The sequence below is a fragment of the Callionymus lyra genome, chromosome 1 (genome assembly GCF_982586985.1).
Source record: "Callionymus lyra chromosome 1, fCalLyr1.hap1.1, whole genome shotgun sequence".
Taxonomy (NCBI): Eukaryota; Metazoa; Chordata; class Actinopteri; order Syngnathiformes; family Callionymidae; genus Callionymus; species Callionymus lyra.
Genome location: NC_141818.1, coordinates 37,653,974 through 37,672,138, shown reverse-complemented (window position 1 = coordinate 37,672,138; position 18,165 = coordinate 37,653,974). Strand labels below are relative to the sequence as shown.

The following is an 18,165-nucleotide window of genomic DNA, read 5'->3' as shown; positions in this document are numbered from 1 at the left end:
TTAGAGCCACACTAACAATACCCTGAGTACACTATTAAAAGGATACATAACAACAATAATAAGCCCATTTCCATTAAAATGTTGTATAACAATAACGTTGCATAGTCAGGGTTCCTCTCCTCGGTCCACAGGTAGATCATCTTTAATCTAGATACAACATTAGGAGAGTTAATAGATTACAACATCTTCATCAGCAAATATTTTAACAAAATAGTTGTATATATCGGTAAAGTATGTACATGAGATGATGTGCTGCAAGGTTATTAAGCCTTATGAAGACAGACACACAAATTAGAGACATACAATTAATGACATTTTCATCATGATCAAAGTGAAAAATGACAAACATACAGTACTAAATATAGCAGAGACACGATGATCCTATGTAAGAAGGGCCATGTATAGACACACAAATAAACAAAAGATTAATTTGACAGTCACAGTAAAAGTGCCTCAGACACGAATTCTGAATAAAATCAATATTTTTCTTTGTACAAATGTATGTGTAACATCATCTATGGGAAGGTTGAGTAAACAAGTTACATCTTGTCAGCTAACATTGAGGATTGTTGCAGCATTAGCTTATGTTAGCCAAATTAACATTTTGACCTAAAGTATCAAACATAGTTTGAAATATAACTTACCATCAATATACTGCTGGTTGCATGAATTGGTTCTGTTCTGATTTTCTGCTGGAAGTTCCTCAAGGAATTTGTTTGTTTATCCATGAGCTTGTCAGCAACACTTTAACATCATTGGGCTTTTTTTTAATTGCTTTTTTTCTAGTGCCGTTAGAGCAGCGTGATTAACATGTGCAATAGGCCGAGCAACGGGTAGGACTTACCACAGTGACGGAAATTTGATTGGTACAGTCCATCACATCACATGCGATAGACTTTTTATCCAAATGTATTTTTAATTTTCTCACGACCGAATGGTATTCCCCTACGCCAGTCCGCCCCGGGTCTTAGGGGCGGCAAGCAGCCATACAATCTTTTCAAGTACAGTCCACTAGGAGTACATTTATCCCACTTCTTTCGTATTGGTATATCTCGTAGCGATAGCTTGTAGAGGGCGGAGCATGCATGAAGTAGAAAACCAAGGCTACTATGGTAACCATGGTATAGGATACAAGTCAAATATATCATATAATGAATGTAGATAACAATAATAAAATATATAATTCAACAGAAACAAATGCCTGAAGAGCAGGAGAAGAGAATAGAGTGGTTGTGAAAAAATGAGTGCGACTAAAAAGCAGGAAACATCCAGAGGCAGGAACTGCCTGGAGGGTGCTGCCGGACCCACCATCTGTGGTAAAAAAAAAAAAAACTGGCACTGGGGGGAGTCGCCGGTCCGACCCATGACTCTTGACACAAGAGAGGAGATGACCTAATCTTCCCGGATACGTGATATACCACACCAGGAGCCAACCAGATCTGAGGGCCAAAGTACCAGGAGCCAATGAGGGGGGAGTGGTGCGCTACTTCAACTGTATAAATGCCACTGTTTGTAAACCATCCGCGGTCAGTCACCATAGCAAAGCACTCGCTAGGTATTGTCACTGAACCAGAATTCTGAACTTGTGTTAAGACTCCTCTGTCTAAGTTAGAATAAATACTCTTTGACTTTTGGTACTCTTTGAGGTCGTAGTTGGAACAACGAACGCGCAGGAATAGGAGCGGGACCTCCACATACCTCCACAATTATTAATAATGTATCAACAAAAATATGGTAAATTATTGTTATTATGTGTTGTTTAATTGAGATTAATAACACCTCAGAACGCTCACCGATAACAGCGCTAAGCTAACAATGTTAGCTTAAAAAGTAGGGATGTATATTTGCAAGAATGTGTTTAACAGAGCCACCGCACCAACAAGATGTACAAACACACACTTCCTCTCCAGACAAAGACATAAAGGAGCAACAATACGATATACTGCGATCCTTTTTTTAGTATCACCAGAGTACAGAGAGTTAACAGAATGTATAGACCGTGTTGCTTTTGTCAAATGTATCCTCTCGTCCACAGTCATCGCTTTTGGTTCATTTAGCTGCGAAGGACGTAATTGCCGCCGCCACATAGAGACAAAACCTGTGAATATTCGTATGGAATTCTAAATATACATTCATCCAGTCAACCATTTTACTATCGCTTATTCCCTTATGCGGGGTGCGGGGTTGGGGCCCTTCACCCCGCACCCTGCATAAGGGAATAAGCGACACGCTCATTCCAATGGACGACTTCCCCCATTCATTTTATTTATATACTGTATATATGTTTTTTTCTTCTTTTTTTATCGTTTTTAGTTTACATTCCAATAAAAAAAATATCGTGATAATAGAACCACCACCGCCAGGGAGGGAGTGATGATCGAGTGTGATCGGGCGCGGGCACGCCAAAATGCGCGCTCCCGACCTTCTGCGCAGACAGACGGTGCAGAACGAGAGAGAGAGAGAGAGAGAGAGAGAGAGAGAGAGAGAAGGGAGGAGGGGTGAGGTAAGAAGGAAGGGAGGGAGAGAGTGAGGTAAGAAGAGAGAGACTATCACTAGTGACAGTAAAACCAAGACATCTACAGTCTGGAGAGGAGCTGACGCGACAAAGGTACGAGGGGCCACACCGAGGGACCCCCCTTGTCTGTGATGCTTTTTAAAAAACCACCGACCGGGTGTGTGTGTGTTGTGTGTCCGCAGATGCTGTGCGTCGCCCTGCTGTGCGTGTGCGTGTGCGCCCTCGGCTGCGTCTCCGCTCGCTCGGATAGCGGCAATTTTCTGGACGACAAATGGCTCGGAGGGAAATGGGACAAATTCAGAGACGTGAGTCGCATCTTCATCTTCCTCCTCCTCCTCATCCTCCCGTTCGCGTGACTTTCCTCTTTCCCTTCACGCGTTGAAGCGACGCGTCACGGGCCCCATTGTTGTTGAGCGTGGCGAGGCGGTGCGTGCGCGCAGGCATGTTTCGGTTGTTTTTTTTTGTCCTCCTCTTGGACCCCGGGGGGCCTCCTCGGCTCCAGTCGGTCTCCTTAAGGGGCCTAATTATTAGGCAGGTGAGGCTGCAGAGAAAGGTTGAAAAAAAAAACCCGTAAATCAACCTCTCTAGACATCAAGAGAGAGGCGTAGTTTAAGTAGGATTTATGTATAAAAATGAACTGCTCACTGGCAAAAAACTTTGTGTTGTTAAAAAATATGTTGCCTCTTGATGGACAACTACATCCATCTTAAGACGTTTTTATTTGTGCAGGCTTTTCCTGTGTTGTTCTCAGTATTATCTTGACCTTTAAAGTATATACTTTATTGAGTATTGTTTTGATTGTTTAAGCGCTTTGTGACCCTGGTCTGGAAAAAGCGCTATATAAATACAAATGACTTACTTACTTACTTAAAATGCCATTTTAGTCGTTATTGCTGATGGATGAAACGGTCCAAGAGTCCCTTTTATCTAGTTTTCTTTACATGTTTATTTTGTGTAACTCTAAATATGGTGTTGAAGTGATAGTTCCCCCAAAAATTCCAATTTCACTCATTTTCTACTCACACTAATGTCGATTTACAGTTGATATTATTTTTAGTAATCCCTGTCTTTTTGGAGTTATATTCCTGGTCCAATAGGACACGTTTTAAATCATCCAAATACCTCCATTACTGCTCGTCATTGAGGTACAGACAGGACACAAAAAATATTTAAACAAGTCTATATTTTAAACTTGTTATTACTGGAAGATTTGTGTAAATTGGTACAACGCGACCTTGAAATACATCTTAAAATATAGACTTAAATTATCTTTATTCCCCCGTTATTATTATGAGATTAGGCTGAAAACCCGACGACGAATTTGGATGTTTTTTGGACAGAGAAAAGATCCTTAGTCGACAGGAGTAGAAAATTTGTGAAAATTGAACCAGATCTTGGCAAAAATGCGGCCCTGGGTCCTCAGAAAAACTGTTAATTTATAAGAGTAACTCTTGTCTCTAGAGTATTGTGGCATAAAAGTCAATGAGCATCTTTGTTAATACAAGAATGTGAATTTTTGTCACTGGATTATGAGCACAAAATCCTGAATACATTGTAAATCAACGTTCATGTCTACTTTTACAGACGACGATGTAGACGCACACGATGCTAAAAATAATGTTTTAAGGTTCCACAAGTAACTCGGATAACAAGACAAACAACGAGATAAGAGTCTGGCTTCAAAGTTGTTGTTTTTTTCCGGGAGCTCGCAGCATGAACTGCAGATCTGGGCCTTTCAACATTTTTGACGCCAGAGGGAAGTGGAAGTAAAACAAAACATTCCTTGTGCTTTTTCATGCTTCCATCGTCAGCCCGAATTATCACCGGTTCAAGTCATGTGATTAAAAAAAGAGAAGAGAAAAGGATTTCACGAAAACAAACAGGCTTGTGTACTCGTGCACATAGAGACAGATATTCAAACACAATTTTGAGTCGCTCCAGTGATTATTTGAATGTATCACAGGAGACAGACGAGTTAAAAAAAAAAAAAAAACGCCTGTGAGTGAGAAGGTGAGGCTGAAGCTTAAATTATAGGCCTGCGGCGCACAAGTGCGGTTCATCTCTGAAGACCACGCTCAGGGGAACACATTTGATTGCTTCATCCAATGTGTGTTAGCGTGATAAGGTCATGTATATGTTGCGAGAGTATTATATTAACATATTTATTTACTTAACCTTCAAGATATCTTTGAACTTCATACAGAAAGCTGCTTCTACCTGCAGAGTATCCTATTGAAAACTGGCATTATCTCGTGAAATATTTCCCCCATTTTGGGATTTTCCTTTTCCTGATAGTATTGTTCGACATTTATTTCATCAATTTTAAGTGACACTCATTCCCCACGTTATCCTTGGATCCAGATGGTAATCCAGGTTGAATCGTCCTTATCAACCCTTCAAAATGTATTCAAATCTGTCCATCCCTTGTCGACTTTTCTTGCTGACAGAGGGATGATAAATAGACTTGAAAACAGTCAAAGCAGGTCCAGGACTTTAAAGGTAGTGCTGGATCGATGAAGCTTCGTGAAGCATTGTCCTCATTTCAAGAGCCAATTACAGTAGGAGGCGCTCTTGGCTCTATAATCTTGGCCTTTTAAGATACTATTTAAATGGAACCACCCATTGTTTCAAAGCCAACAGCGCCATCTACTGAGTTCTAAAAATAAAGGACAGCGTTTCGTGAAGCTTCATCGATCCAGCCCTCGTAATTTGTGATCACCTTTGAATCTCTAACTGGATTCAACGCAACTTAATGATGCCACGACACTTGTGTTTTGAATAAACTATGTATGTTATTTATAGGCCGATACAGATAATTTAAGCAACACATCAAACATTTTCCTTGTGAAAAAGATCAAACCTCCCACATTCATCTTATATTTGATGCTACGTTAGCAACCATTTACATAACATCGGTTTTTCATGTTTCCTGGCAACTGCAGTCAAATCGGCAGCTCATTTGAATGTCAAAGTTCTCCAGTAAATGTCAGTAGGAACTGGTTTCTAACTTGAATTCTACATATCATTGGCAATTTGGATTCTACATTAAAGTCACAGACAATGAGAGGAATTGGGTTTTCTACAGAGTATCTTTTAAAGAGAATTAAGTCCATTGTGAAAATTATCTTGCGTTGACCTTTTATTTCAACCAACGCAGGTTGAATGGTGTATGCAGTGGAGAGCATTGGTCCATGAGGCGTTTGTTAGCTTGTTTAATTTCCATTTTTGATTATTACCGACTGTCTTTTATTTATTTAAAAAAAAAAAAAGACAAAACATTTTCCTGCTGGGGCGAATTATTTAAGGCACCGAACGAAACGCTTGACTATCGTTCGGTGCCAGGCTTCAACAACCATGTGTGATCCAGACTAGATAATGGATAACTTCACTGGTACGTTCAAAGGCACTGAAATAGTAGTTATGTATCTTTTCTGTAAGAAAAAAATTGTTTTTTACTTTACCAAAGCTGAAAAATTCAACTTTAGAAATTAGTACTTTGTGTGATGTAATATATACTTTTTCCTTTTTGTAAAGGATTGTTCTAGGAATCCGGAGTACTAGCATTGATATCAGTACCATATTTTCGATCGCCTGTGATACCCAAACCCAGTTCCCGGTGAATCCGCGTTATATATTGTTTTTTGATGTACATCACAATCATTTCTTTCTGAGAATTCTACTTTATTTGTTCCTATATTAATCAGAAGGCCAGTCAGTGAAAGCCATGCTGATATTAAACCGGTCCATGATGCAAAAAAAAAGAAAAAGAAAAAAGGTTGGGGACCCCTGATTAAATGAGTGATACATTTAATAAAAACTCAATATACCAAAGAGGTGTGATGAAATTAAACTTTGGTTCATTATCAGACACAATACACTCTGTTATATGAACGACACAATCAGAGTAATACCATCATTCAAAGTATAAAAAACCAATAGAATCATTCAGCCTCCACGTAGTCTTGTACCGTCACGAGACATGAGCTCGGGCCCGGTACTATCTCTGACAAGTGATGTACTGAACATGCCACAATAATGTCTGGAGCCGCCCCGGGGCCTCCTCATGCTGCACTGTTGCATCTCAATCCACTCGTTTTTTTTTTTTGCCAACTCGACCTGGCTGCACGAGACTGATCGGCTGTTGAGAAAAAAGCGGGTTAACATCTAACCGTGGAATCAGCCTTTGCACCGACTACAGATTACACCTTTTTTATCCCTTCATCCCTTCTTTTTGTCGGCTGTTGTTCACGTCTGTGCAGTTTGTCACTGAGAGCTGATGATGTGGAGGTAGAGAGCCCAGGGCTCCTTCCACTTCAAAGCATCTTTGTGTGTGTGTGTGCGTGTGTGTGTGTGTGTGACATGCTTCAGCGAGACAACCAGAGCTGGAACAGAGAGAACAGGTAAATATAGAGGGAGACGTCATCTCCCGGTCATTGGAGAGTAGAAATTAGGTCGTCGTGTAAAAGGAATAGAAGTCCCATAGAAAAATATCGTATGAATGACGTCAATGTGCTTCACCCCTGATTTCTTCACAAGAATGTGTGCACTTAAGAGTGAAAGACTTGTGAACTGAGGAGGTGGAGAAAGACGGAGTGATGACTTAAATAGATGCTATTTTTAACACGCACTCGCTCCGACATCGGGTCGACTGTTGCGTCCTGGGTTTCCTCTGGTTCTGGTCTGGTTTGTCGTGCACTCTGTCCTCTAGATATTTGATGTTTTTGTTGTTCGGGGTATGTTGTGCGTTTGCTAATGCTGGGTCTGAATCCATTAACGTACCAGGCCACAAGCTCTTTTGTTGTTGTCTTGCGTGGTCCAGAGGTCCACCGCAGTTACAGTATCCATCATTCTCATTATTCAGATTGGACTGACTAATGGAAATGTTACTCTTATCTTTCGAACCTGTGCATTTTTGCTTTTCGCGTTTGTGTTCTCATACATCCTCACATAAGAAATGGTTGCTTGATGTTCCAGAAAAGACTCTTTTTTTTTATATAGACTAATTTTATATAACATTTGAACACTGTGACCTTTAAAAGGAGATCGAGAAATTGAAAAGGAAATGAAAAGGGCAGAAACTATAAGAAAAAGAGGCAGAAAAAAGACATTCTAAACTAAAAAAACTTGTGGGGTTCTGGATGTCCATCTGGATTCCAGAATGTATTAAAGAATTGGTTAATTAGTATTTAGTTTGGAACACTGGGGACAAATCTGGCATTTTATGTGGCCATAGAAACTGATGCTGAAGGAATGGCATTTGTTTGAGTTCAAGATATATAATTAAAATATAAATACAAGTCTTCTAATTCCTATTAGGTAAATATTCTGTCCATTTTGTTCGACCCTCAACTGAACCTGCTTAAAGATTTTTGCTCCTTGTGTGACTGAGTGATCGACATCCCTGGTTTGGAACAAGAAACAAAAAAGTCGAAAGAGAACGGCATACAATGTAATCACTAGAATTAAAGAACTTGCCGTCCGATCCATAATTCAAACACTTGGTATAAATAAATACTATCTTTGTAGTTCAACACGTAGTCAATTTTGCTTTTTATTCAACAGTTTTATATCACTGAAGGGTAATAGTCAGATCAGGATTATAAAGGTAAATAGAGTTTATAGGGAAGATTTAAGATTTCAGCTCAGCATTCGGATCGTTTTTTTTATCTACCACGATGGACAAATGACAATATATTGAATATTTTTTTCTGTCTCTGTTTTTTTGCTCTCTGCTGAAGGAAGTGGAGGTTTGTACAACTGCCTAATCGCCATTTTATTGGGGCAAGATCCGGATTTGTAATGAAGGCTTGTGCTTTTTCTCAGGAGCCCGGAACCTGGACTCCAACCAAAACCTTCGATCAAGGTCGGTCGTCCCTCTCCGGTTTATCTAATTTCCTATTTAAAACCCAACGTTTATTGACACGGCGTCCACTGGGTCATGTGCTACGAATTGATTGTGTCTTGAAACGCAACCACGAGTTAAACGACAGGCGGCTCATGATCAATCCGAGCGTGACATCCGGGGTGCAGTTACACAACTCGTGAAATAGATAACGCGATTAATGAGAAACAAACACACCACGATCATGTCCTTGAATGCAACACAGCACATTGTGTCCACTGAGGGACACCGTACAACCCTTTCAATGTAAAATTGGAAAAAAAGAATGACAAAAGAATGAATAATCTATCGTTATGTTTGGGAACACACCGAACATTTAATCGGCTTAAATAACAAATGAAATGTAGCAGCTTTAGGGAAATTAATTCATCTGCATTGTTGTGATGCAACACCTCGAAGCTGACAGTAACTAATGGCGTGTGGATTCGCAGCTGTGCAGGACAATGGTCAGGCAACAGGGCGACAACCGACATAAACTCGCAACAACAGCAGGGAATCTTTCAACAGGAGTAATGGAGCGTTTACGTTTGCACGCTGTGAGCTAAACACCAGCTGAGACACTTGATGTCTCATCATTAAGATATTGTTTCCATGTGCGAGGAGGCTGGGAATAGCTGATTGTGTTTCAATTAGTAGAAGATTGAGCCAAAAATGGCAGTGAAACCACACAAATCTACAACATTCTGAATCTAATATGGATTACAGACCCATAAATTGTTAAATGTAAGGTGTGAAAAAGAAAGAATGTCTGTCGTAACATGTTAATTGAATTGATAGTATGTTGTGGTGAGAAGTGTTAACCTAAATAACAAGTATTAAGGAAAACATTTGTCATCATTCTCGCTTCAACCAAGAATATTTTTGGTGCATTTCAAATTTAAATCCATCAGAAAAATCGAACATAACGAATCAATCGCATTTTAAAAAAGCATTTTTTTTTTATGATCCAAAAATGTTCTCTGCGTTAAAAAAAAATTCAGCCGTTATCAAAAGGAATTTGGAAGATTTTCTCTGATCCCTGTCCAGGTTGCTCCGGAGTGTGAGTCAAATCATGAGTCAGTTTTCATTTCCTTTTAACCGGTAGTGGCACCCGAGGACACACACACTCCCACACAGACACGTCAGGGAAACAATAGCATTAGATAGCACGTTGGAGGATGGAGGATGGATAATCTGCCAAAGCTGCTCTGGGATTACAGTAAGGTTCTTTAGAGGAGAGGTCATTTGAAAACTGTTCTCAGATCAGTTGAGTGTTTAACAACCCATCCATGGATTTAAAGCTGACAGCAGATGAAGGGTCCGTAGATTATCGATGAAGATCACACCTTCAGTTCTGGATTAAAGTTGTGTTCAGTTTCGTTTACGTCTGATTCCAGAGCAGTGTCCGCGTGTTGACATTCGGTCACGGCTATAAGTAGATCCATCTGTTTTTAGCCGTAAGAATACTTAACAGTATTACCGCCGTCAGTCAGGCGTGAGATCGTGCGGTAAGAAGTGTCCGACAGTTACACGCATCTCACATGGATCTGATCGAACCAGACTGAAATAAAAGATGTCCAAGACGTCAAAGAGAAACATGAGTTTCCTTTTAAATCCTTGTTTGCACTGAGATGGATTTTTTTTTTTATACCCTCTAATGAAAGTGGCATTCTTGAGGAAGTCACATTGTTCTCATCCACGCTCGTGTTTTCAGGCCTCGATCCAACCAAAGACCCTTGTCAGAAGATCAAATGCAGTCGCCACAAGGTGTGTGTGTCCGAGGATTACAAGACCGCCACCTGTGTCAGCCAGAGGAGAGTTGGGTAAGGAACACACCGAGTCACAGTTCCAACATGTGTTTCACGAAGCCTCATTTCCAGAGCACACTGGACGGCTGTATAATCTTGCCTGTATAATCTTGCCTTTGAGCAACTATTGAAATTAAACCACTTTCAATCATTCTTAGTAGCAACTACTGAGCTCCGACAATATAGACAATGCTTCATGAAGCTTCTTCAGTCCGTCACAGCTTTGATCAGGACCCGCAGCAGAAGCCAAAACTCACAATATCTTAACAAGAAGGATCTGTCTCGCCTGCAGTTGATACAGAACTCTGCAGCGAGAATTCTGACCCGCTCTAGCAGAAGAACTCACATTTCTCCGATCCTTAAAACTCTTCACTGGCTTCCAGTTTCTTTCAGGATCAACTTTAAAATTCTGGTTCTTACTTTCAGATCTATTCATGGTCAGACCTTCCATCAGTGATCTGATCCAGCCTTACACCCCAGCTCGGGCTCTGAGGTCTGTGGATCAGAATCTACTGATGGTTCCTGAACACGGTTCAGGACCAGAGGAGAGAAATCCTTCCAGACTGTTGCTCCTAAGCTTTGGAACGATCTTCCTCTCTCTTTGCGCTTGATGGATCTACTGACTCCTTCAAGAAACAACTTAAGATGTTTATATTTGTTCAGGCTTTTCCTTGATTTTCTGGAACTCCTGTTGTGTTATCAGTTTTATCTTGCCCTTTAAAGTATATACTTTATTGAGTATTGTTTTGATTGTTTAAGCGCTTTGTGACCCTTGTCTGGAAAAGTGCTATACAAATAAAAATTACTTACTTACCTACTTACAACTACGAACAATTTAGACCGTAAAGCTGAATCATCAGCACGTCTAGACTGGTTTTGGTCCCTTATTGAGATCATATTAAGCGGTTTACGAATCAAGACCTGACTGTTGTAAGACTAACAGGCTAATTGTTAGAAAATCAGTTTTTTTTTTCTCAAAACAGTCAACGGTCTGTGGATCCAGGCCATAAATGCATCACGGATCGGTCCCAATCTTGGGGTTCTGAGACGACTGATTTAGAGTACTCGATTTACTTCTGATTTCCAATAACAGCCCAGAAATATGCAGAACAAATAGACCTCACACATAAAGGAAAACGGTTGAAAGTCATTGAACAGAACTATTTTCGTCCAGAAGGAGAAACAGATTATAAAGGTGCGGGACGGCTCCTAACCCCATTCAGTACCCGCGGCTTCGCTGTTTGCGAACATTTTGTAAGCTCCGTGTCCCACTTAAAATCTGGAAAGGATGCCAGGCACACAAAAACACACAACCATTCACATACACTCATACCTATTGGAAATTTCCCCAAGTTCTTAATCAACCTCTGTATGTTTTTGGAGGAAACCCACGCAACACTAGGAGAACATACAAACTCCACACATAAAGGTCAGAAGTTGGTTCCCTCCCAACCCGGTAGTGAACTGTCAACCCCCTATTACTCGGAAGCTACTGCGCCACCGGCACCCCTCACAAATAACCAAATAACAATTGAACCAAATTGACGCCGACATGGTTAGCAAAAACAATAAAACATCCGATTTAAACTGAATCTTACAACCCGAAAATGAAGGACCCGCTACAATGTATTAGAGCTAAATCTAATCTTTTTTTTTCATCATGTGGTCTACATGCTGGTGACCACTCAATCCACGGAATCTATTCTCATTTCCAACCGCCCTTGTTTGCGTTTCTCGGCAGTCGTGTGATTTCTATTTGACATCGTTGTCCAATTACCAGAAGCACTCATCTACAATGCCAACTGGCAAGAACGAGGCCTGAGTGTGTTTAAAAAGAGGTTTCCATGAACACGGTTGCCTGACCTCATTCCACGGTGCTGAAATCTTGGTCTCAGTTCTGAAATGACCCTCTTTTTTTTTTTTGGTTTTGTTCAGTATTAAAGATGACAACTTGTATCAGAGCCCCAGGTTAAGATGTGCCACCTGCCCGGTGGTCCACCCTTCTCCCGTGTGTGGAACCGACGGCCACACCTACTCCACCAAGGTACACGAAATGACAGACCTCGTCTCCCGTGTTTTCTAACTCACCGCCTCGATGTTCGGTCACAGTGCAAGCTGGATTACCAGGCCTGCATCAGCGGAAAGAAAATCACCCTGAAGTGTCCGGGAATGTGTCCTTGCCCCACTCGGCCTAGAAGCAGGACTGCAGAGAAGAAAGGTGAGTTACACAATGTCCTGAAATAGAAGCCACTGCTTGTACGTGTTGCAGTGAGAGAAGCTGTAGAGACTGTAACACCACCATTTTCCTTTCTATTTAATCTCAATTTTAAAGACAATCCCTAAAGTGATTTTAAAGACTAATTTCCTGCAGATGTTGACTGAGGGCTAGATGGCCGGGAACATTGCTTATTTTCTTCGTCCTCCTCGTCTAAAAAGACACTCAAAAACTTCCAAATACCTCCATAATGTTTGTAAACAATGTGACATGAAGAGAAAATAATTAAAAATATACTTTACATTTTCTTTTCTTAACACAGGATAAATGTATTAAAGTTAAGAGACAATATGATTGGGCCGTATAAATCCAGACCAAAAAAAAATGTCTATCCTCACTGTAACATTTGTCACTGTGGCAGAAACAGTTTTTCCAGAACATACCATCACAGCAGGCTATAAAATTAAATCATCTTTATTATGATCAACTTTAACCCACAAAAATAAACCGAGCAAACGAGAAATAATGTTTTGTCCCTCTCAAAATGCAAACCATTTTTAAAAAATAAATAAATAATTTAGTTTTTATTTTATTTTTCCGTTTGTTTTTCTCATGTCCTTAAATAATTGTCAGTGGTTCAGAGACTGTGCTTTAATAAAATTAGGACAATTACAGCTTAAACTACATTTACAAAATTGTATTTACAATATTCCGACACTTGGGAATATCAAAACACTATTTTAAATCTGAGGATAGGACCTTTAACATCTAAGGTATATATTATTTTATATCCCTTATCAGAGACCCATGGACACACCAGTTAAAGGCATATAGACAGAAAATGTCTCTATGACGGTATCGACCAGAGACCACATTTCTTCGTCCAAAAAGACACTTAAAAACATCCTAATACGTTCATACTGTTCGTCTTTGTATTTAAACATTCACTTGAGAAAATGTTGAACAATTTATATTTAATCTTGTTTGATGCAGAAGCTAAAAGGCTAACATGATACACAGATAGGAAACACATACTGTATGAACATAAATTTCCACCTACGACTCCAAAAAGGAACATATTACTCTGAAAATAATCCCAACCCTCTGCTCTTGTTCGTTCCAGTGTGCACAGAGCTGGAACTCAAGGAGGTTGTGAGTCGGCTGAGAGATTGGTTCAGAGTGTTGCACGAGAACGGAAACCACAAGAGGGTGAAGATCATAAAAACGGAGATGACCAGTAAGTTATGGCGACACGTTGGGTGTCTTTCACACTGAAGTGTAATATATATCCACCCGTGCAGAGTTTGAGATGGGCTCGACGCCGTTGTGCAAGGATCCTCTTGGCTGGATGTTTTCTCGACTGGACACCAACTTCGACCTTAAGCTGGACCCGTCCGAGCTCAAGAGTCTCTACCTGGACAGGAACGAGCCTTGTTCCGACGGCTTCTTCAAATCCTGCGACACACACGGCGACAAATTGATCAGCAGCTCTGAATGGTGCACATGCTTCCAGAGATACACAGGTGCACATGAGGATTGACACAAGAGACCTCTCTCTCTTCAGATATTATAAACATCATCAGTTTATCTCTGTCCATGCCTTTCTCTTCTTTGCAGATTCTCCCTGTAAAGCAGAGCTGTCCAGCATCAACAGGAAACAAGCAGGGAAGAAGCTACTCGGTACGAGGAACTCGGGATAAACTTATTTAAACCTCAAAGATATTTATCTCAACTCATCGCGTCCTTCTGTGTGTGTGTGTAGGTCAGTATTTGCCGTCGTGCGACGAAGACGGCTTCTACAGGTCCCACCAGTGTCACAGCAGCAGCGGTCAGTGCTGGTGTGTGGATCGCTATGGTAACGAGGAGGCCAGTTCTCGCACCCATGGACCAGCAGATTGTGGTGAGTTGAAACCTTTACGCAGCGAATTCCTCAAATTTCATTCCTTTTTCTACTCGCCTTCTTGTCGACTAAGGGTTGGGATTATTAGAGTAACCTGTCTTTTCTTTTTGATTTTCTGGACATCTGTTGTGTTTCAGTTTTATCTTGCCCTTTAAAGTATATACTTTATTGAATATTGTTGTGATTGTTTAAGCGCTTTGTGACCCTGGTCTAGAAATTATACAAGCGTTATACAAATAAAAATTACTTACTTACTTACTGTCTATGCTAGCGACTAGTGCCAAGTCTTCATTGTCCAAAGCTGTGTCTCAAATCGCATACTTGCGTTTTTAAACTTAGTATTTTTAGTTCATAAGTGCGTCTCAATTCTTAGTATGCAAAATGAAGTGCGCCATGCACACTCAATTTCTGTACTCAAACGCCGACAAAACAGAGTATGGATCGATATGGACACTTTCTACCCTAAACGGCCGCCATCTTAATGACGTTGAATATATATATATATATATATATATATACAGTATATATATATATATTTATATGCATATACTTACAGGTGCATTTACAGCCAGCAGTAGAAGGATGACACGTCCTCTGTGCCGATACCGGCGTAAATATCTCGCAAATATTTCATTTCTCATATTTCTTGATCTAAACTTGCAAAACGTGCTACCAGCAGGTGTCGATAGTGTTCCTACAGCTGGTTGAAATCATCGTTAAATAGTAGCAGAAGAAGAAGCTGTTGCGTCATTTCCTGTTAGTGCGTAGTGGCAGTGTTTAATTTGAGACATACCGTCTGCGTACTAGTTACTACGTACACTATCCTGGTGCATACTAACCGCCAGTGCACTAAGAGAAGTGTGCGATTTGAGACACAGCACAAGTCTATACTTTAAGGTTGTTTGTAGCAGAAGATTAAAGGCTAACATGTGTTTTTCTGTCATAGCATTTAGCATGTTAGCCATTTTAGCCAGACTTTACAATGTTTTTTCGAACAATTCCTTATATGCGGGTTTCAATCCAAGAGGGACGTTACAGACGAAGTATGAAAGTATTTGGAGGTTTTTAAGAGAGTCATTTTGGACTAAGAAAGTGGTCTCTGGTCACGACTGTCATAGAGACATACATTTTCTGTCTATATCCCCTTAACTGGTGTGTTTATGGGTCTCTGAAAAGAGATATAAAACAATATAACCTTAAATAAGTATCTTACCAGATGTTAAAGGCCCTTTCTTGAGATCTAAAAAATTGCAATATACAATGTTGTAAATTCTGAGTGTAAATTTGTTTACTAGATGTCCTTGTTTTATCTTTCGCGCTTCAAAGGTTTAAGTACTTACGACAAAGCACTGTCTCTGAACCACTGACAATTGATGAAGGACATTTGAAAAATAAACGATTTGTAATACTTGATGTAAAGATGATTTACTTTTATAGCATGCTGTGATGGTATGTTCTAAAAAGCAGTTTCTGAGAAGAAGCCACAGTGACAAATGTTACAGTGAGGACGGACATCAATATTTTTAACATCATGCAATAAGGGCATATAATCCGTTTATTATATTAAACCATTATAGCCTAACATTATTAAATGAGGAGGAAGGTTTTAACATGATATTGTTCTCATTTTTTCCTAGGTGTTATTTTGGAGTCGTCCGGTGACTTGGGCAGCGGTGACTCTGTGGTCACCGACGATGATGAAGATTCATTCGTCATCAACGATCAGGTTGGACTGGATGATGAGGACGATGAAGACGAGGACGAGGACGACGAGGACGACGACGAATATCTGTCGTAATTTCAAAAACAAGAAAGAAAAAAAAAAAATCCTCCCGTTTTGTTCAAAGTGCACGTTTCTAGGTGACTCCCCCGGGCAGATCGTTCTACCTAAAGCCTCTGGACTCTCTGTGTCTTTGTTCATCAGTTTAAAAAAAGAAAAAAAAGAAAGAAAAGAAAGTCACGTCCAAACAGCTAAACAAGAGGATATGAAAAAAAACTTGACAATCCATTGGATTTGATCTCAAGAACATTTTCATAGGACGGTTTATGTCCCCTAGTATCTCGTCTTTGTGCAGCCTTCTGATGCCTGAGTATGTTGATGCCTGAGGCGAAGAGTTGTAAGAGATCCTCCTCCCTCATCCTCCACTGCTCCGTGACCACATGTCCTCTGCATAGGTGGGACGCTGACGATGTAGATAAGACGATATTTCACGCTTTTCTTTGATCTGAGGTTTTTACTGTGACTTAAAAATGTGTGTAACAACAAGATAAGAGTTAGACATGCTTCATTAGGAGGATTAATTTAATGCAGTTGGATTACATTCAAGCCCAACAAGATTGTTGTTTTTTTTTTAAAGATAAACCGACAGATTATTCCTTATATATATATAAATATAGCAGAGAGGATTATTATCTCCATTTTAATCCATTGTTGGGGAGCGTTGACGATGAACAGATTGGGTGCGGCATGTCTAACGCTGTTGTTTTACTCTTGTGGAATTGAAAAAAAGAATTGCTTGAGGTTAAAGCCCTCAGGCATGTACAAATAATCTTAAATTGCATCGCTATGAACTGCTGGAGCCACAGGAAGTTAAAAAAAAAAGAAAAACAGCGAACTGATGTCGGAGAGATGAAAGAAGGCCTCGTCATCAGTGAGCCTTTCGGGGGTTTAACGTGGCCGAGTGAAACAAGGCGAACCTCCTGCTCGTAAAAGTCATTGAATCAGAAAGTCCAGGGGGGGTGACAAGGTGTGCCTTTTATTGTGAGGACGGAGGAAGCTGAGAGTAGCACAGTGACTGGACAAGCTTGGTGTTCGAAGTGGATCCAAACAACTGAGAATCAAAGAGACTCTTATCATTATCTTATCATGTTCCATCACAAGACCTTTTAGCCCATAACTCTGAAAAGAAACAGTGTAGTCCGAGAACAATCCCAACCTTTGGTCAGCATGAGAGAAATTTTGAGAGGGAACCATCACTTAAACCGAAGCAAACAGCAACACTAGCTTGTCGTCAGCATACCGGTCACCTTTGACTGCGGAAAGCAACAATAAGGAAAGCTTCACAAGCTAACGACAATGCTAAGTAATTCCAACCAGCTTTGCCATTCGCCATCTTATACATTTCCAAAGATTATCCTTCCTTGGAATCTCCAATAGGTGGCGATAAGTTGATCGTACACCATTGCCATTTTGTTAGTTCGTTAGTTTTAAAAAAAAGGCAAGAAGGTTGGATACATCAATACACGTTTACTCATCGTTTGATCGTTAAAACCACCTTTGATTCTCAGTTTCACACTTTCAAAAAGAAGGTTTTGTCGTGGCTTGTGTGCTTGTAAGAGTGTTATATGTTTAATCTGTGCATAGAATGTAGAGAAGCACAGAATAACTGGAGCAGAAAGAAGTTGCTAGACTGGTTAGAAACGTTGCTTTGGTTTGGCTAGCCATGCAAGAAAATAAGATAATTGATTTGATGTATTTTCTTGTACAAAACTAATCTGTTACTGATCTGCATTTAGCCAATATCTGGATTTCAACTCAAACCAATTGCACATTTGAGTATTCTGTAGCGCTTTCAGGACTTTTTTATTCAGACCTGGGACCAGATTTGTTCACAGACTTCTCTTTGCTGGGCTTCTTGAAACAAAACATCACTTGAAAATCCATGTAAAAAGTGCCATCCATCCTCTTCAACGCTTCTATTTCATTTCCTTTTGTCATGGATTTTTATTTTCTTTGGACTTTGTAAGCTCGATGTGTTTTTGCTTCATGAGTGTGATGTTTCGAAGACCTCCGACACTGTAGCCGCTCTCAGATTCCAAACAGTCGTCACACCTCTGATCGATGAG

The 18,165-nt window shown here is 40.2% G+C and overlaps 1 protein-coding gene across 1 annotated transcript; it reads left to right on the top strand.

Moving 5' to 3' along the window:
- Positions 1-2,473: 2,473 nt before the first annotated feature.
- spock3 (SPARC (osteonectin), cwcv and kazal like domains proteoglycan 3) lies at positions 2,474-16,831 on the top strand. The gene is made up of 11 exons (XM_087806386.1): positions 2,474-2,608; positions 2,698-2,820; positions 8,339-8,378; positions 10,111-10,219; positions 12,140-12,248; positions 12,314-12,422; positions 13,543-13,656; positions 13,721-13,942; positions 14,037-14,099; positions 14,182-14,319; positions 15,957-16,831. Exons 2-11 carry the CDS (start codon positions 2,698-2,700, stop codon positions 16,115-16,117), a joined length of 1,188 nt encoding a protein of 395 aa, XP_087662512.1. The 5' UTR covers positions 2,474-2,608; the 3' UTR covers positions 16,118-16,831.
- The last annotated feature ends 1,334 nt before the right edge of the window (positions 16,832-18,165 follow it).

What these genes read in the sequence shown, in the direction of transcription:
- spock3 (XM_087806386.1), top strand. Translation starts at nt 2,698, where the DNA reads ATGCTGTGCGTCGCCCTGCTGTGCGTGTGCGTGTGCGCCCTCGGCTGC. An exon ending in AATGGGACAAATTCAGAGAC is followed by an intron (nt 2,821 to 8,338) that starts GTGAGTCGCATC and finishes GCTTTTTCTCAG; the next exon opens with GAGCCCGGAACCTGGACTCC. An exon ending in GCCACACCTACTCCACCAAG is followed by an intron (nt 12,249 to 12,313) that starts GTACACGAAATG and finishes GTTCGGTCACAG; the next exon opens with TGCAAGCTGGATTACCAGGC.